The sequence below is a fragment of the Tupaia chinensis genome, unplaced genomic scaffold (assembly GCF_000334495.1).
Source record: "Tupaia chinensis unplaced genomic scaffold, TupChi_1.0 Scaffold000197_1, whole genome shotgun sequence".
In the NCBI taxonomy this organism is placed as follows: domain Eukaryota; kingdom Metazoa; phylum Chordata; class Mammalia; order Scandentia; family Tupaiidae; genus Tupaia; species Tupaia belangeri.
In genome coordinates, this window is record NW_006159672.1 from 4,670,738 (window position 1) to 4,695,962 (window position 25,225).

The 25,225-nt window shown below is 40.5% G+C and overlaps 1 protein-coding gene across 1 annotated transcript in view; it reads right to left on the minus strand.

The window, feature by feature from the left end:
- TCERG1L (transcription elongation regulator 1 like) overlaps positions 1 to 25,225 on the minus strand; it is a 249,209-nt gene that overhangs the window by 69,361 nt on the left and 154,623 nt on the right. Inside the window, exons 6-8 of the mRNA XM_006146995.2 lie at positions 22,186 to 22,277; positions 17,321 to 17,409; positions 2,953 to 3,107 (exon numbers count right to left, since the gene is read on the minus strand). Coding sequence (XP_006147057.1) covers positions 2,953 to 3,107; positions 17,321 to 17,409; positions 22,186 to 22,277 — 336 coding nt within the window. The remainder of the gene's footprint in view (positions 1 to 2,952; positions 3,108 to 17,320; positions 17,410 to 22,185; positions 22,278 to 25,225) is intronic.

Here is a 25,225-nt window from a genome sequence, read left to right on the forward strand (position 1 = left end):
CATGAGCCTCTGATAGGCTTGAGGCATCTTGAAGTTGGTAGAAAAACAAAAGTAAGTATCCTCTAAATTGGAGAATTTGTAATATCTCTGAGAACATATCAACATGTAATGAATGGATTTCAGTGGTGAAGCCTGGTACTTCTCATTTCACCTTAGTTCACCAGTATTTCTTCTGAACTAACAGCATGGATACTTGAGCCATAAAAACCTAGATGCACTACAAGGTAATTATCAATAGAAAATAATTCAAGCCTTGCTAGAATCCGTTAGCAATGCTAGCAGACTCTTTTCCAATCTGCTGAATGATGAATAGCTAAGCACTTTTGGCAGTTCTGTATCTTATAATCTATAAAGTGCCTAACACTATTACCTACAGTTTCCATACCCAATATCCCCTACTAAACACACACACACACATACACACACACACACACACACACACACACACACACACACACACACACACACACACACACACACACACACACACACACACACACACACACACACACACACACACACACACACACACACACACACACACACACACACACATGCCTAAGAACTAATAGCATTAAAATGTAGGAACTAGTTTACAAAATTTATGTATTTTATTTGCCTCTTGAAAAATAATGGGTATCAATTGGAATGCTTAATTTTTCCATTTCAGACTAGAAATAGATGCTAATATATTAAAATCTACAATGACTCATCATTGGATGAAATGTGAAAAACAAAATTTCCCATCAAGAGCAATCTCCCCTAGAGCTTGTTATAATAATTAGGGTCAAATCATTTGATGAGCTGTGATAAATGACCAGCTAGGGAAAATGTCACTCACTGTAGATGGCTAGAGGTCATCAACTCTGCCCCCCTTATCCTTAATTAATCCTCCAGAAACACCTCCTGTCCTAATTGTTTTGCTACGAATTTCTCTAGATGGATCTAAGGAAATTAGAAGTTATGCTCTTAAATATCAATTCTACCCTGGCAACTAGAATTTGAGAATTGAGGTCATTTGCATATCATTAAGATTCAGGTTAAAAAAATAACTTTAGGATAATCTCTTTTTCTTTTTATAACAGGAAGCAAGGTTAAAAATCTACATGTAATTTTATAGTTACATGTCTATCTAGGTAGAGTAGTTGGGTACACCTTAGTAAAGTTGACAGAAGACAAAATATCAAGACGTGTTTAATCTAAAATAATGTTTCTGCTTATATTTGTTAATTTAAGGGCTCAACTTTCTACCTTTTTAAATATAAAATGAGATTTATTTTAGCAGAGTGATCTATGAGGTAATTTGGATCCCTGCATCTACCCACAATGCTTACAGGCCTTGAGGTAGCAGATGTCCAGTGAGAGGCATTGTGGATACCTCCTTGTTTCTTTTCAGACCTGGCCTGATTTAATACAAATGATATAAATGAGAGAGCAACTATGCATTGACTTTTAATAAGTTCATTTTTCTCTCATTCCTATCAAGTTTTAGAAGGGAAAAATGAAGCAACACCCAATTATCTACAAGAACACAAACTAAAAAAAGAGCAAGGAATTTGCCTGCATATTTTTCTTTGCAAGAAAATAAAATCTCTGTTAATATAAACTATATTTTATATTTCTCATAGGATTTGAAAGTCTTATGATGATTTTAAATTGTGAATCATTCTCTTGTCCACAAATAAGAACCTCAATATTGTGTCTAAAATAAATTTTGTTTAGCATTGTTTCAATATCCTTTTTAATAATTGGTACTACTTGATAATAGGAGAAAACAAAAGAAAGCAAATCCAATTCTTATTACCCCTGAATACTGCAACATTTTTATAGAGTCGATTAAATATGCACCTAGAACAATTTTCTTTTCCCAAAATGAGTCGACTCAAGCTCTCTGGAGAATGTTTCATTATCTTAAGTAAAATAAACATATTAAACTTGTCATCTCTACACCTTAAAAGACTAATACTTTGCAAACGCAACCATTTCCACGTCTCGTAGTTCTGTTAAAAATGCTAAGAAAACTTTGATACAATATTATCTTCTGAAGTTCCTATCAAATGCCTCCAGATTTGACCAAAAGAGTGCACTGACATCTTTTATTAGTTCTCTATTATGTGGAATCAAAAATATCATTACAAACTCAATAAAATACCTCACAAATATAAAATAAAGACATTCTTTCAAGAAGTCAAGATCCCATTCCCATTGGCTGGGCCTTCCAGTGAAACATCTCTATAGCACAAGTTGGCAGAGAGTTTCTGCTTTCAAATGTCTCCAATGGAGTCAGTCCTATTTTATTCTGCATGCTGAGGAGGAGTCAGGCTTTCCCAAAACTGCAGCTGATAAAAAATGCATTAGAGCTAACTGGAAAGGATCCTTTCTGAAAATGCTAAAAGTTCTCTGACTCTTGGTGAAACACGATTTGCAAGGGTGTTGGCAGAAACAGCTATCTCTCTGACAAGCATCTCTTTCCTCAATAGCTGGAAACAATCCTTTCCTCTCTCCATGCAGGGATTTTTAATGAATTAAAACATTCATTCAAATACAACAATGTATTGATTTGGCCTGAGGGTCTAAAATGAATGTGTGAGGTAGAAGGAAATATATCACCATTTGTGTACATCTGGTTTCTCAAGTGGAGTGCATAAGACATTTGGAACAAACATAAAATGCTGGATAATGGCAATATTGGAAAGGAAGATTCGGGTGGCTGATGGAATGAATCACTTTCAGTGCATTAATAACCTTACATGATAGAAAAAGAAAGCGGGAGCCAACTGCTTAGAAGGATCCTGCATGAAAACATAATTATTAAGTTCTGCAATCGTGAACATGATTTCTTAATAATCAATTTCCAACATAACTAGGAAAAGCATACTTTCATTTCATGTTCATTAGAAATGCATAGCATAAAACTTTAAAGTGGCTGCAAATAGCCCAGCTCTTAGTTACTTGCTGACGCCTCCAGCTTGCGCTTATGGGGTGGGTCTTCGATGATCCTGTTGAGGTCCCCTCGGTTCTTCAGGTCCATTGGCTTCTCCCAGACAGACAGCTGCATCGTCGGGTTGAAGAAGAAAACCCGATCATCACCGGTCCAGACCACACACCTGTTTGAGATGAAAACGCATTTTAATCCCATCAAAGACTTCTAGTTAGAGCCATTAGTGTGTACTCTAATCCAAAAAGTCCTGTAAGGTGGGAATCCGGATGTCTCTAAAGTTTATATATGAAAATACAAATAATGACAAAGTTTGACTTTTTTAAAGTGCTTTTCAGATCTTTTTCATATTTTACCTCATTTGATTACAGAAAGACATATTCATGACCATTCTTTTACCAACATGGACATCAAAGTTCAGAGAAGCCAACTGGTTTAACAAGGTCATAGAAAGTCAGAGCTCTTTTCTGCATACCAACTGTCTCTGTCAGAATTTCAGCTCAGACCCTACATGCTCTGAGGGATCTCTGACTCCAAATCAAGTGATGGAGTGATTTGGAGAGTGGTTCCCTAAACTTCCCCAGTTAAGCACTGCAGGGCCATTGAGAAATGCATAAGTCCACAGCTCATTACTCTCTAGCAGCAGAGATAGCTATTAAATAGGTTGCTTTCATTAGCAACTGCAGTTCTGGTGCCTACTCCATTTTTAGAACAAAGGATTAAGCTTTGTATTTTTGTATGTGAGAATCTAAAATATCTGAAAGGAGCAATATGCAATTTCAAATCCCCTTATCTGTGGAAGGTTGTCAGAAAAGATAAAAAGAAAAAAAAATAAAGGAAAAAAGTAAAAAGGAAGAGATCTCTTCCTAAAGACTGGCAGAGTGAATCTGTAATGCAGAAATACACAGAGGAATTTGGATTCTGATCTCAGTATTTCCAATGAACTTGACTAATCAAAGCTGGCCACTGGCTTTTGGTTTTATACCATAACCAGTTTAGAATGTTGCAGAGAGTGACCCCTGTGCTGGTACCAAGGCCCATTTCTGGTCTGAGCCTCCCAGAAGGTTCTCCTTGAGCAGAACCAAGGCCCTTCCCCAATGTAATCTTGAATGATCTGTCATATTTACTACTCTGGCTATGTCAAGTTCATGGGTACAATAGAATGATGGTTCCAAAGAAGTCCATATCCTAATCCCTGGAAGTGACCGTGTCCATGGCTAAAGGGACCATGAATGTGTGACTAAGGTCTTGAGATGGGGAAATTATTTTGCCATATAAGGTGGGTACTAAATGTAATCACAAGAGTCCTTATAAGGGAGGTAAGAGGATCAGAGTCGAAGGGCATAAAAGTGGAAGCAGAGTGAAATAACATACATACACACACTCTCACACATATAGAAAGAGAGAGGTTGGGAGACATCATGCTACTAGCCTTGAAAATGAAAGAAGGGGTCATGGGCTCAGGAATTGCAGTGTCTTTTAGAAATTAGATACTGCAAGGAAATGAATTTTCCCTGGAACTTCTTAAAGGAACCAGCCCTGTGGACACCTTGCTTTTAGCCCATTGAGTCTCATATCAGACTGCTGATCTCTAAAATTATGAGATAATAAATATGTATAGTTTGAAACCACTAGTTTGTGGTGGATTAACTCTCAGGGCCAATCTGTTCTGGGTGCCAGCACACAATTAGCAATGACCCAAAATCCAGAGGCATTGGCCACAGCTGGCCTGGTTATCAGATGTGGAAGGAGGTTATGACCTGGGCTGTTGGCTGGCATCTCTTCAGCTTTAGAGCTGCCTTTGACCTTCCTGGTAATCCTGTGGAGGTTGCCTCAGTCTCCATGGTGGACTCATTTTACCGTTTCTGTAGGTAGAGATTAGCATGGATATTTGCTTTATTTTAATGATCCATCTCACAAGGAGAAATTGAGAAGGACAGAGGGAACATCCTGCTCCATGCAAAAGTCCCTGCTTCCACTGAAGGCAGTAGCTCAAGAGAACAGGCACATGTTTATAAGTCAGACAAGCCCCCATGTCCCTAGAGACTCTGAGTAAGAGATACCTAACTTCTTGGGGGCCTGGAGGGAGAATGCATGCTTTTATAGTACCAAACCCGCCTAGCATAGAAGTTTTTATTGAGTAGAAAGCTGAAGGTAATTATGTCCTACTGTAAATTATGCAGAGTTCAGATACTGCATGAACTCTCTAGATAGAGTGTGGGCTAGCAGGGAACATAAACCCGTAATAAGAACTAGACTTCTTTCCTCCCAGACGCAGATCTGGTGAAAGATAGACTGCTTCCTCAAAGTAGGGCTGTGCAATTGCCACATACAGAGCTTGTTCTTAGCACCCTACTATGCCTGTGCTTTTTGGGGAGCAGTGGGTGGGGGGATGGATGGCTTTTCTACTATGGTAGTTGGCTCTGTTTCCAGTTTCAACTCTACAAAGACTGTAGTTAATGTCATCATAAGAGAGTACAACCAGCAGCAGTAGAGGGATGTGAGGACAAATTCTGAGCCACTCACTCGTCATTTTGCCATGTATTGAATTAGGTTTGTTGGGAGCAGAAACAAACTTCAGCCACAGCTTTATATTCAGGCTCCAGAAGTCTTTTTTTTTTTTTTTTTTTACTTGGCTATGGCTAGAAAAATTACTCCAAGACTAAAGCTCCTGCTAGCCAGCAGATCCATTTGTAACAGTCTTGCTTGTATTGCTTTGTTTTATGATGTTTGAGTGTACTGGCCTGAGTGGAAAATTCTGGAAGCTTCCCTTGCTCTCTATATTTCTGTCTGTCTACACAATATTTAAGAGCTCTTTTGTGGACCCTAAGGTCTTCCCAAGAGTCCTGATCTCACCAGATAAAACAGAGAACAACTTACTGTGATTCAGATACAGTAGATAGACCTGAAGGATACCATATGTCCTTATTCATAAAAGGAGATTGGTCTCTGGAAGAAGTCATTCTGCCCTTGGGGTCCTGTACACACACCAGCAGCCTGGACATTGTACCCCAGCCTCTAATGGCCTCACTCTAGAGTTGGCCAACCTCTTCCCTTCTCTAGAGTCACTGAAGGGAGGGGCACTTGTGTAGGAGTTGTGGCCTTGGAGACCAGCCATCTGGTGTGGACTTTGCTTCTCTGTCTCTTTGCAAAATAAGGAATGTGTTTACCACTATGAGTCTCAGTGTTCTCATTTATAGAAGATGAATGAATGAATCCCTCCCAACTGCAATTTTAACATCTATTCTTCTTTTAATTTTCCAATTTAGTGCCAGGACCCCAGACATGATCACTATTGGTGGTCTCTATCTGCAAATCAACTTCACCTGACAGATGCACCTACCCCCAAGATATGACTGAGAGTGTTGGCTGCTCTGGGCTCACTGCTGCATCTTCTCTGGATAATTGGTCTCTACCTGCAATCCCTGACTGTCTGACAGAGATAAAAAGGACAGGCCAAGTCTGGTGTAGTTATGGTCCAAAGCCCTTGGCCTGGACTCCATCCGATGTCACACCCATGCTTAGCCCCTGCTTCTCTTTCCCCTTCCTGCAATAGAGATGTGGCTACCTGTGAGTGACTGAAAGTGATTCCAGGAATGGTGCTACTCTTGGGAAGCTTCACTCAAGACAAATGCCACATGCAAAGAAGGACTAAGTGCTCTCAGGAATCTTCCCAATAGCCTAGATGGCATGTGGTATTTATATCAAGAGAAATATTTGTCCCTAAACCTGCAACTTTCTTAAAATACCTATTCTCTGGCTTTTCAGAAATAAGACCCACTCCTATCCAGTACAGGAACTGCCATCGTCAGGACCAAGGTAATAATATTACATGTTCACTGAAAAGTGTCCAGTTAATTAAGATTTGCTGAAGTGAGAAGTATTAAGGCATGTTTAATTTATTCCACAAGTGGATAGAATATCTCATGTGAGAATTATTAAGCATCTGGGAGACCCCAGGAACACAAACATGAGGTGCTGGTGGGGGGCGGGGTGTGTGTGGTCTATGAACCCAGAGAGGGTTAGTTCTAGGCCAGGCCCAAAAAGCAAAAAGTGAAGACTTATCCTTAGCTAATACCAATCCTTCCCACCTGGCTCTGGGAGGTTTCCCTAATCTGGGAATAAATGCACTTTTCCAGGTGGCTCATGATAACTCACTAGCTTTTCTGAACACCAGTGGGCAGCACTCTCTCGTCAATGGAGGGAGGCAGGGACTAAAGAACTAGGGGGAATTGGAAGGAATTGAAAATACATGAGTGAAGATAATTAAGTATCTCTGGCTCCCAGACAAGAAAGCTGTGTAGAGCTATGGAGTTTGAGAGCCATTGGATTTCACCTTTGGGATGTGAGCAGCCATTTACAGATTTCTTGTCAACCTGACACTAGGTTGAGAGCAAGTCAGTGGGTTTGGGCAGGTGAGCCTAGGCAAGTGGGTTGATACAAGAAGGTCTAGGCAGGTTGGTCAATCCAGAAAGCTGTGCATCAATTAGGTGCCCACTGAAGTCTCCCCTAATGCTAGGTATAAGAGAGACACTGGCCTTCTGTAGTGGAGGGGGAAAAGTGGTGGGCTATCCAGGTCACACTCCTCCACCTGAGGTGATGAGACCCACCCTAATTTCTCCAGGTGTCTAACATCCAAAGACCACAGCAACTCAAGGAAATTTGGTTCTTTGAGATCTTCTTCTGAGGGCTTCTAGCCTGTTGTGTCCTTTCCCTGAAGGATCGAATACGCTGAGACACTATAAAACAAGCATTTCAAAAGTTCTCCTATTAGAAGTTGCTATACGACTCTTTATCTATCTAATAGACCAGTTCATTTTCTCATCAAGCTCCTGAGATATTTCACCCTCTGGCTTCCAAGCTTTGCTGTTAACTTAAGAAAGAGTCTTTACATTTGGGGATTTATATTTATTTGGCCAAATTCTCCCAGATCCTAGATCAGTCTTTGTTGTAAATTCAGTGCTTCAGGGGATACACTGATGCTTTAAATTCCTGGTGCTCAGGTGCAGAGATGCCCACAGTTCATCCTAGATCCAGTGAAAACCCAATGCCTTGGGATGCCTAAATGGATGAAACAGTTGCCAAGTCCCTAACTTGCCACCACTGAACTTCTAATGCCAAGGAGAGTAGCTAATTAGGACTTAATAAGTGATTATTACCCAGGAGATGGTGGACTGACAACAATTAACATGGCATACATTTATATCCAGGCTACAAAAAACCCAGTTCCTGTGCCCAGAGGAAATGTGTGGAATTGAGCCAAAGAGCTGGTGGCAGGTAAATAAATGTGGTTCCTCAAGAGAAATCTGCCCATCCACTTATTACGGTTGGTTTCAACTAGACGAAGCCAGCTGTAACATGCAAAATTAATTTTATGTATTATTTTATGCCCATTTTAAGTAATGTGTATATGTTCCCCTTCTTTAATCATGCTGTATAACTTCTGGATAGCTGCCATATCCCTTCTTCTCTTTTACTGTCCCCATATCCCAGAGGATATAATCACTGCATCTGAGTTATTTAAGTCTGGTACAGTACATCCATGCTGAGAAGCTCTGATATGTGAAGATCTGAATTTTATCAAATGAAAACTGAGATTTTTGCTAAATTCTACAAAAAGATTCTTACGCCCTGAGGATAGAAGCGTCCCATGTTTTTAAGTTCTAGGGAGTGAAATGCCTGCTTCTCTCTCCAAGCTTTAATCTAAATCCACTGAAGAAAGACTATGTGCCTAGCCTCCCAATACTTCTCTCTCCCCCAACACACAAAGGCACCCTGTGGGCTGCTCTCTGTCTATAGTTTGCACCTGCATACTCAACCCCAGGAGAGTCCCATCTATTGGACAGAGCCTGATGTTTACTAGACCCATCTACCAAGTTGAGATCTCTGAAAATGAAGAGGCAATTCTTGTGGGTCCTTTGCTGTTGTTTCTTCCTCTAGAACTTTGCCTCCTGAAGGAGCTGACTTGGACAGGATTGAGTGGCTCTGTCTCATCCACTAAGCAGGTTACGTAAAGAGACCATGTGACTTGCAGACACAGAAATTCAAGGATGAAAGAGTAGAAACCTTCCTCCTACCTTTCCTCCTAAGAATATTTCTCAATCCCACCACCTCTGACCACAGATCCTACCTACTTTATTTCATAAAAAGCATGCAGGTAGCACAGGTGTTCTGTCTGATATTCAAGACAGGGATAAAAACCAACCAGAGAAATGAGTTGTCATTTGATTTTTGAAAGCAGCTTTATGCCTAATGATATGCTGTGTGAGTATTTAACATTTCTCAACTTCAGAACTAGGGAGCAGTAGTGCCGTCTCTTATGCAAAGGTTTGTCAGGCCAGTGATGATGCAATAGCATTTAGATAGATGACCCTCAAGCTGCTGGCCAGACAGGTGCTTCACAGGTCTTGGGAGCCTAAGGGCTTGGCCTCCTGAAAGCAATGGCTCTACGCGGCTTATTTTGTTGTTTCCTCAGAAGGAAAATAAATGACTCCCCTACTCCTATCTTCTGATATAAAAGGTGTGCAGGGAAAGTATATTGTATAAAGATTAAAGAGAGGGCACTGGAAAGTAGGTATGGGAAAGTTTCCTGGCTGTATCTCAGATAAGTTCTCACTACAACATTACTGGAGGGCAACCTAGCTGATTACAAAGATGCAACTAAACCTGGGCTCACATTTTGTTGTCATGAAGGTCATTGACTTCTTCAACTCTTGAAAAATTGTATCTTGAAAAATAGCATTGGCCTTTAGTGCCTTCATATAAGCTTATTTTCTCATTTTTAAATAACGAACAGCATAGAGTTAGTGAAAGCCAGGCTCAAGCCCCGACTGACTGTGTGCCCAGACTTGCAGAGAATGAACACTAAATCCTCGGGAGGCTTGTTCTCAGTGTTGGAACATAACCCAGACTGTCTTCAAAAAACAAAAGGCTTGGGAACCAGCAATTAGTGTAATGGCTATGTCGCTGGACTCCCAAGTAGTCGATTGTGGTTTGTGTCCTGGACCTGGTGGCTTAAAACTCACGCCGGTGAGGAGAAGGGATTGCGGCGTGACCATCACCCCTGGAGGGGCATTTCGCGCTTTCTGTCTCTATGTCTCTCTCTGTCTGTCTGGGGAGTGCACGCACCCTACAGCGAATAAACCTCTCCAAAAAAAAAAGGCTTCCAGTGAGCTTGACCATGGCTGAGGTCTTCTGGAAGAGTTTCCCTTTATAGAGATTCAAAGTGACCTCTCCTTGGTTCATGCTTCCATCAGAGTTCCAGGTTTTCTGATACCACAGGGTTCATTTCTTCTTTTTTTTTGGAGAGGTTTTTGCGCTCACCAGACAGACAGAGAGAGACAGAGAGACTGAAAGTGAGAAATCACCCCCCGGGGTGATGGCCACACTGCAATCCCTTCTCCTCCATTCTCCTCTCAGGATCTTGGGCATGCACGCACATGCACCTGGCGTGAGTTTAAGTCACTGGGTCTGGGACTCGAACCACGCTCGACTATGTGGGAGTCCAGCGACATAGCCATTACACTAACTGCTGGTTCTCTCTTTATTTTTTTTTTTTTTTTTTTGGAGAGGTTTTCGCTATAGGGCGCGTGCGCTCGCCAGACAGACAGAGAGAGACAGAGAGACAGAAAGTGAGAAATCACCCCCCGGGGGATGGCCACGCCGCAATCCCTTTTCCTCCATTCTCCTCTCGGGATCTTGGGCACGCACGCGCACGCGCCCGGCGTGAGTTTTAAGCCACCGGGTCCGGGACGCGAACTGCGGTCGACTACGTGGGAGTCCAGCGACATAGCCATTACGCTAACTGCTGGTTCCCCACAGGGTTCATTTCTAATTGCAGTGAAATCCCAACTTCTTATTTCCCTGCTTAGTTAGAGAGAGGCAGCATCACCAACCTGCCTGATACAGGCAAAGGAAAAATAGAGGATCCTGGAAGCCTATTACCATTTCGGGGCAAAAGCAAGATTGCTTAGAGACTAACATGAGTAAGTCAAGACAAAACTGGAAATGGCACATTTCCATTCTCCATTCTGGGGGCTGCTACCTCTGGAGGCTCTTAAATGTACATCTAAATGGCAGCTTCCTCATGCATCCTCCTCCATTTGCCTTAACTAACCCACTTTGACATTTAATTCAACATTAGTATCCCCTTCCCGACAAGTAACACCTCACCTGTCCCTTTTCTGACATAATAAAAGACTCGATTATACAGAGGGGACAAAGTGACATTTGGTTTCCCTTCAGTGGTATATATTCAAAGAAGACTGATGTTATGTCATCTTTAAGTTTAGCGAGTGCTACTGCACGCACATAACTGTGCATGAAAAATAGATGTATTCTGATGTGACCAAGCCTACATCCCTTAATAACCATAATTCCTGATTAGGTTTTTCTTGTTGAAAATCATCCATATATATTATGTGTAGGAAACTTCTTTTCTTTCTGGAAAAGTTCTACCAACTTCATCCAAGAACATGTTTTTGATAATCTTTTAAAGTCAAACATGTTCAATACCTGTACTTAAAAATTTCAGAGAAATTACTTGTTAAATGTCATAACCAACAAGTTAATAGTTATAAATTGCTAAGAAGATGTCAACAAATGCTAAAATATCAAATAAAGTCAGAATTAAAGATATATTATTAACATAAAAACAGAAGGACCAAGGATTGTATTTGAGATTTCAAAACACCCATCAGTTATTTGAAGAATTGTCGCCCATGCTTGACTTCTACGATAGTTCTATAAAAGCACATCTCTTGCATTCTTAGTGTCTGCCCACACCTCTTACGTCTCCAAAGCAGAAATGTAAAATCAGCCATTGGCTTCTCTGTTATGACACAGATTATTAACATTATAAGAGCGTACCATGTTCAGTCTGATAATGTGTCATGTACTTCTTTTATCAACTACTTTTGCTTCTTAGGATACAAACATCAATCAGCTTTGCTAGGAACCGGCACCTTCTGAAAGTGTCAGCATTCTGATGGATGCAGCACATCCCCAATCTTTTTTAAAGCACACTTTTAGTTCTTCCCAAGTCATTTAAAAAAGAACTTTGGACTGTGTTATTAATAGATCACTGACCTAAAACTTGTACCATACGAATCTGGAATTTTTAGAAAATTACATAATGCTAAAACCAATCATTTGTGTATACATTTAATTTAATGAAAATAGCTAATTATTTGTAAATTCATAGTCTTGGCATTTATTGTCATTTAAGATAAAAGCTCATGGATTTTATACTTTGCTTAACAATTACCTTTGAAATTTTCCCAGATCATCAACAAATAAAATGAAAAAAACTCCCAATAAGAATAGTGGTTTAACTTCCCCCCAAATTACATGTGAATGAAAAGCCAAATTACAAAAGAAGGATATTTCTACAAATTTCTTAAGGGACTAAACAATGCTATCCTAGTATTAATAATATACCTAAAATTTAGAAGAGACGTTTAAAAATAATTAAAATTTCATTATAGCTATTGCTATGACATGGACTCAATCTCATTTAGAAATGGGTGGGATATTACTTTGTATGAAAGTTGATATACAGTCTTCATTTTTTTTTTTTAAAGTGTCATGACTCAGATTATGCTATCATTGGAACTGTCTGACAGTACTAATCTACATGAGTTTCTGACTAGCAGAGTTCGCTAAAGAAGTTCTGGATTCTGAAATAATTTTTAATTGTTAAACTGGTGCAGTCAGTGAGACAGTAACAAGTAGATGGCTCTTTCTCCATTTTTATTCACTGTCAGGGCATTGACCCTGTTTTTCTCAAGTATTTAGTATTACATCAATACTTTCTGGGTTTTTTTAGAGATTTTTAAAATTAATTAATTCATTTTTATTATTATTCATACATTAAATCACTATTCATCTGTATCTCTTGGTAATTAGAATAGCAAAGGGACTCTGCTATGTATTGTTAAGGATAATGAAGAATGCTATCCTTTTGCTTTTGGCATTTCTATGGATTCATTTGGCATCCTAGCATGGAGCAGCTCCTGCAGAGAACAGGGAGGAACAACACCCTTCTTCTTTCATCACTTTTAAAACAATTTCCACAACCTAATCATTTTCTAGGACATTTTCTAAGAAGTAAATGCAAATCAGAAAAATATCCGATGTTTTTTACCTTTAAAAATAAGATTTTTTTCCCTCAAGTTATATATATGAGATTTGGGGTCTTATTTATGCTGCTGTTCTCTCAAACATTCCATTTCTCAGTTTTTATTTTATTAAAATGTACCCATATGAAAAAGTTAACCAAGAGTAAGAACTATTTGATTTTCATAGTACATGTTTTGAGTAGAGTCCCACATTTTCTACATTATTGTTGTGGTTCTAGCTGCCCCCAGACAGTTCTGTGATGATTAGGAAGAATCCTTTCTAAGTCTGTTAGCCCAGCCTGCTTGGCCCCCACTTACACTGAATTCTCTGGAACCCAGGTGTTTGCAGGAGAATTCTGAGGTGTCTATTGCTAGGATGTGGCCTGAGCTGCCAACCTTGGCCCTCACTCCTGCCATGAGAAGGAGAGAATCACCCCATAACCAGCCAAGCTTCATCAGCAATTGTGCTTGCTCTTCCTGTCATTGATTCAGCTAATAGCACCTGCAAGATGTACCAGGTGTCCATGAGCTTGACTCCTAGAGGCTCAGTCACTTCCTGCAATTCTTTCACCCAGGTCTATATGGAACATCTTGTTCTGAAACCCAAGAACAGGACCTTTCCCTGCTCTACCATCAGCCATGATGACCTTCTGCAAGACATGTTCTCACCTGAAGTTTAGGGCCTCATAGGAATGAAGGGCAGTGTATCCCTGAAAGAGAGTGCTTGTGTTTGCCAATTCAGGGCAAACAGGCAAATTTAGTCACACACTTCCAGCCATGTGTGAGAGCCTAATAGAGCCACTGCAGGTTTGGCCTCTTTGTTTAAACATTCTGCTACTGAGATGAGGGCCAATGAGTCACTCAATTTTGGCAGTGAGGGTCACTTGCACTTTTTATGAAGCCATCTCTGAGACTTCCTCAAAGTTCTGTTGAGATCTTTTGTGGTATTACTTGTCCAATGAAGTTGCTTATTAGAAAGTTCAAGATAGCCACATTACCTGTAACATTTTCTATCTTGGAAAGGGTGCCCTTACCAAGATGTGGAAGTTTCAAACAGGTGGTTGGAGAGAAGGATATATGGTGGAACTGCATTCCTGGACCCCAGTTCCACAAGTGAGTATCTTTGTCCTTCCTGCCCCTCAAGAATCGGATTGACTGAGTAAAGGCTGACCACCAGAAAATCCTTCCGAATGGAAATCATAGCAGATGATTGGAGTTAATTGAGTGAAACAGTCACAGTTCTCCATAGCAGAAGAGTTATTTTCCTAGTGGCAGACTAAGGTGTCATGGAAGTGTGTTGTTCCTAAAGTTTCCATATGTGCGATGCCAAGATTAATGAGGATGTCTTAACACAACGTACTCCAAGTTCCTTCTCAACTGCAGTTTGTAAAAGCAGAAGCCAGGACTGACAGTTGCCTCTTCACTGCAATGTCAAGGATCCCTCTACTTCACAGGGGAAGTGCAGACTCAACTTCTAAGTTCTAGTGATGGATCTTCCAACATTTAATTCCTTAGGAGACAGCCATGCAACCAAGGCAAGGAATACTCATTCAAGCAGGACCAAGACTAGAAAGTCACAAGATGAGGAATGCATGGGAAGCATCAGCAGCATCTCCATGACCTCTATAATATTGCACAGGTTCCAGCAAGTGTACCTAGCTCTGATTTAGATAGGGCACTACACAAATGGCACTCTTCCATCAACTTGCAGGCATTTAGCTTTTCTCCTATAATAGAATAACTAATGCCACTGCCCACCTGGGCCTTTCTGCAGGATTCTCTTTTCTCATTATGTTTGGAGTCAGAGAGAAGATGGCTAGGCTCCAGAACCCCACTACATAAAGACCAGTGGGGGTTTGATTGATCTTTCTTTCTCCTCCAAGTCTCTCATGAATCCCACCTCAATTATAAGTCCTTGTTCCCAAATATTCCTGCTAACCCTAGTCATCCTCCTGGTCATTCACACTACACCTTTGTTCATTTCTTCACCTGAAAGTATCCCATGCTTGGTCCCTCCACCCTCAGAAAACTACAATCTGCTCACAGTCCTTTTCCTAGCGTGGAGTCTTCTATCCCAATCTGTCAAAGCTCCCTCATTCTCCTCCTGAGCTCCTGAACATCTGTGACCTCAGGGATGGAGTTCTCTCATGACATGATCATGTGATAATAAATGAGCCACTCATTTTGGGTAAGAGGACTTATATACTGATAAGCAATTTATAGGAAAAGGACAGGAAGGGAGAGCTATAGCTGTGGAACAGTGTTGATTTCCCAGATCCTATTCAGCATTTTGCATTGTAACATATTCTTAAGGGGAATAAAGTATGTAGCTTTCACATTTAGAAGGTTCTAGTGTTCAAGGTCATGTCTTTTACACAGTTATAATCTCCCTCAGGGCATCAGCATAGAAGTACAATGGCAGGCCCACAGAGCATTACTGAATTTATACCAATCCCCCCACCCCAATATAATTTGGTGCACTGTTCTTGCCCTAGAAACACATTTGAGAGAGTTAGGTTGTAAGAAATTCCAAATAGTGCTTGTGGTATAATAATAGTAAAATATATGTAGATATAGATATACAAATAGACTACATAGTCTTTGTCTCAGGTTTCTGTTACATAGCTCCTAAAACTCTTGAAATTACATGAGTGATAAGGGTGATGAGGACTGTCTTTTGTTATTTCTAATACTCCTTTTGGTCATATCTGAGTTTCTGCTAATAACTCCCTATATAACTTCAGGATGGTCTCTCTGGAAACCAACTATGGGATTAGAGAGTTGTAACTTTCAGTCCCACCCCCGACCTCTTCTGGGACGTGGTAAGGGGCTGAAGATAGAGTTCAATCACATGAATAATTATTTAATAAATCATGCCTATGTAATGAAACCACCATTAAAACGGAAAAAAATGAAGTTATAGGAACCTCAATTTGGTGAACATCTCAAGGTCCTTGGAGGGCAGTGTGCCTGGATAGGGCATGGAAGCTCTGCACCCCTTGGCACATATCTTGCCATATACATCTATTCCATTTATCTGTTCCCAAGTTTTATTCTTTCTAAAAAGTAACATGTAATCATAAGTAAAGCAAAATATTTTCTTAAGTTCTATGAGCCGTCCTATTGAATTATCAAAGCTGAGGGGAGGTCACAAGAATCCTAGAATTTGTAGGTAGCTGGACAGGAGTGAAGGGGATCCCATATGAGGCTAGCATCTGAACTGGGGGCAGTCTTGGGACTGAGCCATTTAGCCTGTGATGTCTGAGCTAACTGGGCAGTTAATATCATAACTAAACTAAATTACAGGACACTCAGTAAGTGTTGGAGAATCGGTTGTTGTTGAGGAAAAAGTGTATGAGTCTAGGAAAAACTCACCCAGATGTACTCCCAGCTGTATGGTAGTTTCAGCTGAAGGCGGAGGGCCAGAGGCTACCAGGTGCCAGCAAGCACTGACTATTGAACTGGTAGAGGATCAGGTGCTGGTCCACTCTAGATAAGAGTGTGGTTTACCATAATAAGTGATCAGGACACTGCCATAGAGCACAACAGGTTCTCTTGTCACTAGGGATGCTCTCACTTAATATGCAAGGTTGATGCAGGGCCTTGAGAGCATTAGCAGGCTGCTTCCCTGAACCTGGATGGCACATTAAACTGATGCAAGCAGTTGCTATTTCTGTCCTTTAAATTAGTTGTTCCTCCCAGCTGTATATTGCACTCTAATCTTCAGGTTTTAAAACTAATTTTTACAATAATAACCTTTTTATTCTACTTCCAAATGACTCCATTATAAAAGGGCATTTTTTAAAAACCAAAGACTGTGGCTCCCTTGTGGAGGGTATTTTTGAGTATGGCATACTCAAAGATCTAAAATCCTCACAGGGCAACTGGAGAGAGCTAGACATGTCTTTAATTAACAGTCATTCAGTTACGCTTCTTCTTGGAGTGAAGGGGAAAAAATCCTTTGAGCTTAAGGCATGCCAGATTTACTTCAGACATGTCTTTCACTGATATGTATGCAACAGTATTATTATTTTAATACATATTCACAAATAGATCAGAATAGGATAACATATCACTTAAGTGCTATTTTTCTTTCTGCATAATGTGACAACAGTGCAGAAATATATCTGCAGTGAGTTGCAGATTCGTTTTTGAAAACATAGTATTTCCTAAGGAGCATGCATTTTCTCTTCAGTGATGTCAAGCAAATTCTGGGACAAGACAGCACTATTTCTCATTGCTCTCAGGTTTCTAATTATCTTACCAGGGGGATCCAGGGACCGGAGTAGAAGCCACGGGTCTATTGCCTTTTTCTGTGTTCTCTTCTCCTCTCACTAGTAGTGATGGAGGCTCCTTTTGAAAGGGAGAAAGCTGTTTTTAATTTTAAACATTCATCTTCAGTTATAGGCAACCAAGTAAAGAATAACAAAAGTCTCCTGCAGGCAGACCTGCTTACAGTAGACAGTAGATAATGATCCTCTCAGTACAACAAAGCAATCGGGCTGGGCAATTATGTTGAGAATATAGAATTAATGGCATAACAGACTCGTTGAATAAAGAAGACAAAGCATACCCCTAGTTATCCTAAATTGTCTAAGCTGCCTGGTTTTCCAGAAACAGAGACAGACAGTAGCAGCCAAGAGAATGTATACTTTTTGGCTACAACAGTAATACAATATTTTATGATCCTGAGGCCATAAGCACAGGTTCTAGGTTCACATCCAAAGTCTCCCTATGCATGCCAGGCATGGGTAAGTGTTCCCATACCTGTGATCCTGGCTGGCTGATGCTGAGAGAGGGCATGAGAACCTTGTTGGAAGTGCCTCTCTCTTTCTCTTGGTATCCCTCTCTCATGGAAAAAAATAATAATAATTTAAAAAAAAAATGAGAGAGAATGAATGCTTTAGAGGCCTAATGTCTTTGGGGCAGAAAATGCACTGGGTTTATCTTTGGAAATGAGACCATCCCAGCAGCTAGAGTCACTGTGCCACTAAAAAGCTATTTAGTTTTTAATGTTTTTTTTTTTTTTTGAGAGGTTTTCGCTATAGGGTGCGTGCGCTCGCCAGACAGACAGAGAGAGACATAGAGACAGAAAGCGAGAAATCACCCCCCAGGGGTGATGGTCACGCCGCAATCCCTTCTCCTCCGTTCTCCTCTTGGGATCTTGGGCACGCACGCACACGCGCCCAGCATGAGTTTTAAGCCATCAGGTCCGGAACACGAACCGCGGTCGACTACGTGGGAGTCCAGCGACATAGCCATTACACTAACTGCTGGTTCCCTAAAAAGCTATTTAGTGACAAAGAACCTTGAAGCCATGAGGGGTTCTAGATGCAGCTGAGGTTGGCACATCTAGATATCATTAAGGTGAGAAGAAATAACTAGCCCATATTCTTAAATAATGGCTTAGCCCTTTCAGCACTGCTGCTTTCAGGTGGCTCCCACCTTTCCAGACCATCTGGCTGGAGCAGGGATCAAGAGGGCTGTTCTACATTGTGCAGGTGATTCTGATGCCCAGTTGGAGTAGAACAGCATCACTCTAACTCGGTGTCTCCACTTGGAAAATAAGGAACGTTTGAACATTGCTATCACCTAGAAGAAAATAAATATGTATTCTCTAAAGTTAAAAAAAAAATGAAACCATGGCTGGGTCACATGTTCAGTGTTAGTATGAGATAAAATTTGGAGAAGAATGAAAATTCAGATTTGAAAACATGAATAATCGTAACACCAACATAAATATAAACCCAAGATTCAGATGAACTTATTTAGCTACATGGATATATGGTAGATGCTGGATATTTGTTTAATGGTAGGCCAACACTGCTGAATTTCTACCAGTGGAACTGCAAAACACAATGAGAAATTTTAAACAATTAAAATGTATCACAGTTTTGGAACAACTAGAAGGGAAAACAATGAATTCACAGAGACTATCATAAATTCTAGAAGTGAAGAAATTTTTTTCTCCCAGATGTTTCCATGGTTTAATATCAAACTTGAATTCTATGATAAAGATTATGTTCTTTTTCTTTTTTGGAAAATCAAGTGCGATTAAAAGATATCAGTGAAAGGCCAGCTCCATGGATCACTGGTAATGTGCTGCTCAAGAGAGGCTGAATCCCACATGGGAACCACAGTATAAATACCCATGTTTGCCATGGTATGAATGTCTGAAGCACACCTGGCATGAATGCCTGATCTAGCTGGCTAGAGGAGTAGAGGAAGAGACTCACGGTGTAACTAGACCCAGTAGAGGGGCCTCATATTTCTCTCTCTACTTCTCTCTCTCTTTTTTTTTTTTTTTTTTCTTTTTTTTTTGCTTTTTATTTATTTTTTTTTTTTAGAGGTTTTTACTATAGGGTGCGTGCACTCACCAGAAAGACAAAGAGAGACAGAGAGATAGAAAGCGAGAAATCACCCCCCAGCGGGGGTGGCCACACCACAATCCCTTCTCCTCCATTCTCCTCTCGGGATCTTGGGCACGCATGCACATGCCCCCGGCGTGAGTTTAAGCCACCGAGTCCGGGACTCGAACCGCGGTTGACTACGTGGGAGTCCACCAACATAGCCATTATGCTAACTGCTGGTCCCTCGCTCTCTCTTTCTCTCATGCATACAGCACACATGCTGTATCATGAAGAAAGAAAGAAAAAAAATTCTTTAAAAGCTATCAGAGTATTGGCCAAAGCAACAACCTGAGCAACATTCTAAGCTGAGAATATCAGGCGCAATTCAAACTTTAGATTCATTAAAAATAAATCTAATATCTTCCTGAAATTTGACTGACCAAAAACTAAATGAAATTGGGTCTCCCAAACTCTACCAGGATAGCTCCTCCATGCAAAGTTGGCTAATCAAATAAGGCAACAATCGTACCAAAGCCCAGCATGCTTGTCTGAGGGTTACGCTTTGGCCAAGATTCATATTCATAGTCTAGCCACCTTTCAAACAGAGTAGTTAGAAAGGAAAGTGCTAAATTATGGAAGGATAGGAGCATAAAATTTGAGCAAAGAGTTAAAAGAACCCCAACTATCTATAAGAGCGAAGGGTGAATTACATCTCAAGTAAATCTATCACATGTGGCCCTTTGGTAAGACCATTGATAATAGAGTGAAGCTTCTTCTGTTTTTCAGTATTATCAAGAAAGAATGGTATCAAGAATGAGTGGCCAATATTAGGAGACCCCTGCCAAGAGGAAAGGATAAGTCTTGATATGGAAATAGCTGGACATTTTCTGCAAGGTCTCTGGCATGAGGGTAAATCTGGGAAGGGAATTTACTTGAGCATTACATAAGTAAAGACAGAAAAAAAGGGACCATACATGTTCATTCTAGTATTTTACTGGGTATTCCTGTTTATTTTGACAGATAATTGCATTAAATAAATGATTTATAATTTGTACAGTTATCCTTAAATTTATAACTTTCAGAATGATGGGCTTTTTTTGGAATTTTCTGGTAGTAGAAAATATCTTTGTTTCCTGTGAGAAAACAAGGTCAGGATAAATAATTAGCATAACAGGGAGTATTCAGAAACACTTAGCTCAAAAATATATATTAAGACCAGAGTTTATATTACTAATCCAATTAGAAAAACTAGAGGGAATTTTCATTATGAAGTTAATTGAACAACAGGAACTCAACAAGGAGTCTCTAAGTAGTAGATTACCACAGCTAATTATTCAAGTAAATATGGTAGAATATAGTTTGTGATTGGGACTAACATTTAAATTTGGCAATGCTAGGATTCTGTGCCACTAATTACTGAGGTCGTCTTCATGAGATGCACGCTGGTTATGATTTCCTATTGGTGATAAAAATGGCTAATCATGGTATAAAACTCCTGTTCCACACTAAAGCAGTAAAAGTGAATTAGACTAGCAGAACTCAGTGATAAAGAAAGTATTTATTTAAGGCACTAGGAAGGCTATCTGTGTAATGAATATGTAATACTGGCTTAGATGTTAATCTCCTACAAAAAAAATCATACATCAGGGGGCCAGAGTTTAATTTGCACTAACATTTGTAATCAAATTTCACCATTTGCCATTGGCACTGATGATAAGGATGAAGCAGTGAACCATATGGTGATTATGCTCTCCAGTAATACTAAATGGGGAGCAGATACAAAACCCAAGGAGAGGGTCAGCAGGTGGCATTATGGTTAGTGTGTCTAAATCCCACATGACTGACTGCAGTTCAAGCCTTGGACTCTGCAGCTTTAAAAACATGCCAGTCGTGCGTGTGTGTCCCCAAAATCCCAAGAGCAGAATGGAGAAGGAATTTCAGTGTGGCCATCCCCCATCAAAGTGATTTCTCATTTCCTCTCTCTCTCTCTCTCATTCTCTCTCTCTCTCTCTCTCTCTCTCCCTCTCTTTGGGAAATGCAAGCACCATATAGCAAAAACTAAAAACAAACAAAAAAAGGAGAACAGAAAACTCACAGGGGTCCTTGAAACAGAGTAATACATGATAGAAGTAAAGTAAGAGAGAATGTTTAATAAAATATTGAGTCAAACCAGAGCCTCCCCTGTATTTGACAGATGAAGCCAAACTAATGTAGCAATATAAGGGAATCCCTTGGGTCTTTCAGAGGAAGGGCTGTGCTATTGAAAACATTAAATACGTGAATATACTGTCCTGGTCAGTCTTTAAAATATCATTTGGCAAATAGGCAGAGAAAGGCCTAAAATTAGAATGCTTTAAGAATTAATGAATGTATGCTGGGTTTTTCTTTAACAGTAAAATCCAAATATAAACTGTGCCCATGCCTAAGTGGAGCCCATCTGCAAATCCTGACTGCCTTGTGTGTCCTCTCATTGTTCTGAAAAAGAACAAAATGTAAATAGGAAGCCAAGTTCATTCTTAATGGAGAGTCCACCAGTCATTGAATCTGGAAAGGATGAGCCAGGTCTGCTTTTCAAAGTGCTCTCTGATGCTTATCTAGACCCCCTCCTTTTCATCAGTGTTCTGGAATTGCTGTGCAGGATCTGTCTGTCTCATACAGCACAGTGGAAAAGCCGTTCCATAAATGCCATGTAGGAAACAGATGTGAGGGTGTCCTGGCCCCTGATTCTCCAGACCTGGGGTTTCGTGTCTCTAAAATCTAGGCAAGTCCCATAACCAACCTTATCTTCTTTGTCTCCAGCCTGGCTCTTCCTTTCCGAATGCAGCATCAGGGCAGGAGGGCACGGAGCTCGGCTGCGCTCTTTGCTTTTATCTGTCGGACCAAAGGAATTGTCATTAGCATGTCATTTTTCACATCAATTTTGAAAAACTAAACAATTGATAAAACGTGGCCTTGAAAATTCAAATTGGCTGTGCATGATATGGGAAGCTTGTATGTTTTCATTGTGGAAGTTCTCATCTAGTGATGTTCTCATCCAAAGACAGGGCAATACCTGACAAGAGGTATGCAGGAATTCAAGGCCCAAGATCGCATACATCTTTCAGTCCAGCCCTCTTCCTGATATGACCTTGCACCCACCCCTCCCTCGACTTCCACTCCCCATTCTCCCATCAGCCCCTCTCCTCTGTCTGTATCTAGAGGTATTCACTCATTTCCAAATAGCCCAGATTCACATAGCATCTTAGATGGATAAGCTCAGGAAACAACCACATACAAAGAGACCTTGGACTCAGCTATTTCTTAATAAGAGTGTATTACCACCTAGTAATACAATAATCAGGGCAAATAGTCTGACCACTGCCTACCACTCACAGCCCAGTGGCCCAGGGTAGAGGTGAAGTTCCAAGGCACATGGGCATCTCAGAGCTGCTGTCTCATATTCCTAGGGGTATCCAGTGCTCTGGACAAAGAGAATCTTCCTTTATTGACGTTGAACTGCTCCCTCAACTCCAATTATGCCTGTGCATGGCACTATCTAAACAGCAATTGCTATGCTTTGTGGACCAGGCCATGTGGGTTATGGTGGATAGGATACAATCCCTTCCTGACAAGAACAAGAGACCAACATCAATCAGCAGAGCCAGGCTAGCTGAGGTTTTGACAGCTGGTGTCCATTATGGGTCACCCTTGCCCCTGCCAGGGGAATGGGAGGGGTTCCAGACTTGTAGACCTTCTGGCTGCCATTATTCACTCATTGCCAAAGTGGCCACTGGCTATTCCATGGATTGGGCAATAGCACATGGAAAAACAGTTGTCTGGGAGGAGAGAAAATGATAAAAAAAAATGTGGGATTCTGAATATGAAAACAAAGCTTGTTAAGTTTTTATCGTATCCAAAAATGCCTATATAACCCTCAAAATTTTGCAAATAATTAACAGATTTAATGAAAAATAGTAAGATTGATGGTAAGAATTTTACTCACACATCAAACTAGCAAATAGATACATTTACAAAATAAAGCTAAGACAAGAGTTCCATGAGTTTGCAGGTCAGCACACTTGGAAGGAAAGAAATTGCTTGACCCAGAGTTTCTAATTATACAACATGATTAGAACAGTCCCTAGTATATTCCTTCCTGATAGGAGGGAGGAAGGAGAACAATGAGAATCACTTTATTATATGTATATACATATCCCATATACATAAACATATGTACACACATACAGACACACATGCACATGCATGCACACACTGACACACACACAAGAAAGAGTCGCATCCAAGCTCGTCTCTGCTTGGAGTACAGGGTATGAGAAGGCAAAGATGAGAGCCGAGTAGATACCTTTTACCTTCCTTCCTTATCAAATTTCTGTCTCTGCTGCCCATCAGGGGAAGAGGCTTGTGGTAGGAACTACACAGGTTTGGTACCAGACATGATGTCTGCTGTGGGTATCTGCACCTGGAACACTTGTAGCTGTAGAGCCAGAGCCAGGCAGCCTGGGTATCACACTCTAGAGCCCTTAGGGCAGATGCCCAGTGCTCAGGGGGTGCTCAGTTAACAACTGTATTTGGACAAATGGCAGCAATTCTGGAACAGGAAAATGACCTTGTCCCCCAAAGGGGCTGTGTCCAGACTAAGAAGCACATGGATTTACATCCCTGGTTCCTCCCCTCCATCTAGTAATAAAAGGATGGAGGAGAAGATGGAAAGTATGTTATAACTATAATGAGTCTTGTCCTCCGTTACCATTCTAAGAGCCTCCTGGTTTTCAGGCCCTCCCCAGTGCCAGATGGGAGATCCTCTCTGTTAAAAGAGCAGTAACCCTTAGCTCAGGCTGTTGGCAAACAAACTTAGCACATAACCCTGACTTCACTGGCTCTAATAATTCCCATCTCTGCAAGAAGTATGTCCAGGGCTATAGTCCTCCCTTCACTTGGAGGCCAGCTGTATAGATCACAGGGCTTCTGGGAAGCCATAGATACTACCAAGAGATACTTGGGCCTAGCAATGTATAAACAGGTTCATTTCAATCAAGATCAACCCTAAGGAAGGTACTATCAACTTTCACTAAACTGGATAACTAAGCCTAAACCAGGAAACAAATTCAAGGGCAGAGGAAATATTTTATTTTCACTCAGGATATAAGCAAAGCTGAGCGCTTGCATTCAGACTTACAGAATTCTAGAATTACTTTCCAAAATAATAGCACTTCCTCCCCTCAGTATAATGAGCATCTAGGAGTCTAGACATCTAGATCTTTTTCTTAGCTCCACGCTGGGCAATCTTGTCCCCACATTTATGTCTGCACCCTTTGGGATTAGCAGATCACCATATCTACAACACAAATTATGACTAATATATGGGAAATATTTAGGAAATGATCATTTTCCATATAGATGTGACAAAAAGCAGAAGAAACTAGAACACTGAAAACATGAAGGCAAAAAGCAAGTGTGACTCTGTTAACCAGAGTATCTTGAAATTACAGGACCACTCCTCTCACAGTCTTATGTCATATATGAATACAGCTAATCCTCAAATTCATGCTTAGCTTACTAATGTTACCTAAGGGAAATTAATGTTCCCGTTTGCCCATATTTCTTCACTTATCTGCCTATTCCTCTCCTTTAGTCAATGGATACTTAGAGGTCTAAACACCTGGCAATCTTCTCCAATAATATTTTCTTGGTTTAATTATGAAAAGGCAAGTGTGGGGTGACTCATGTAAATCAATAATAGCTTTTCTTGATATTGTGCACCCACCCAATTCATCATACATAGCACTGGTACATAACAAGATACTTTATCTGGGAGAGTT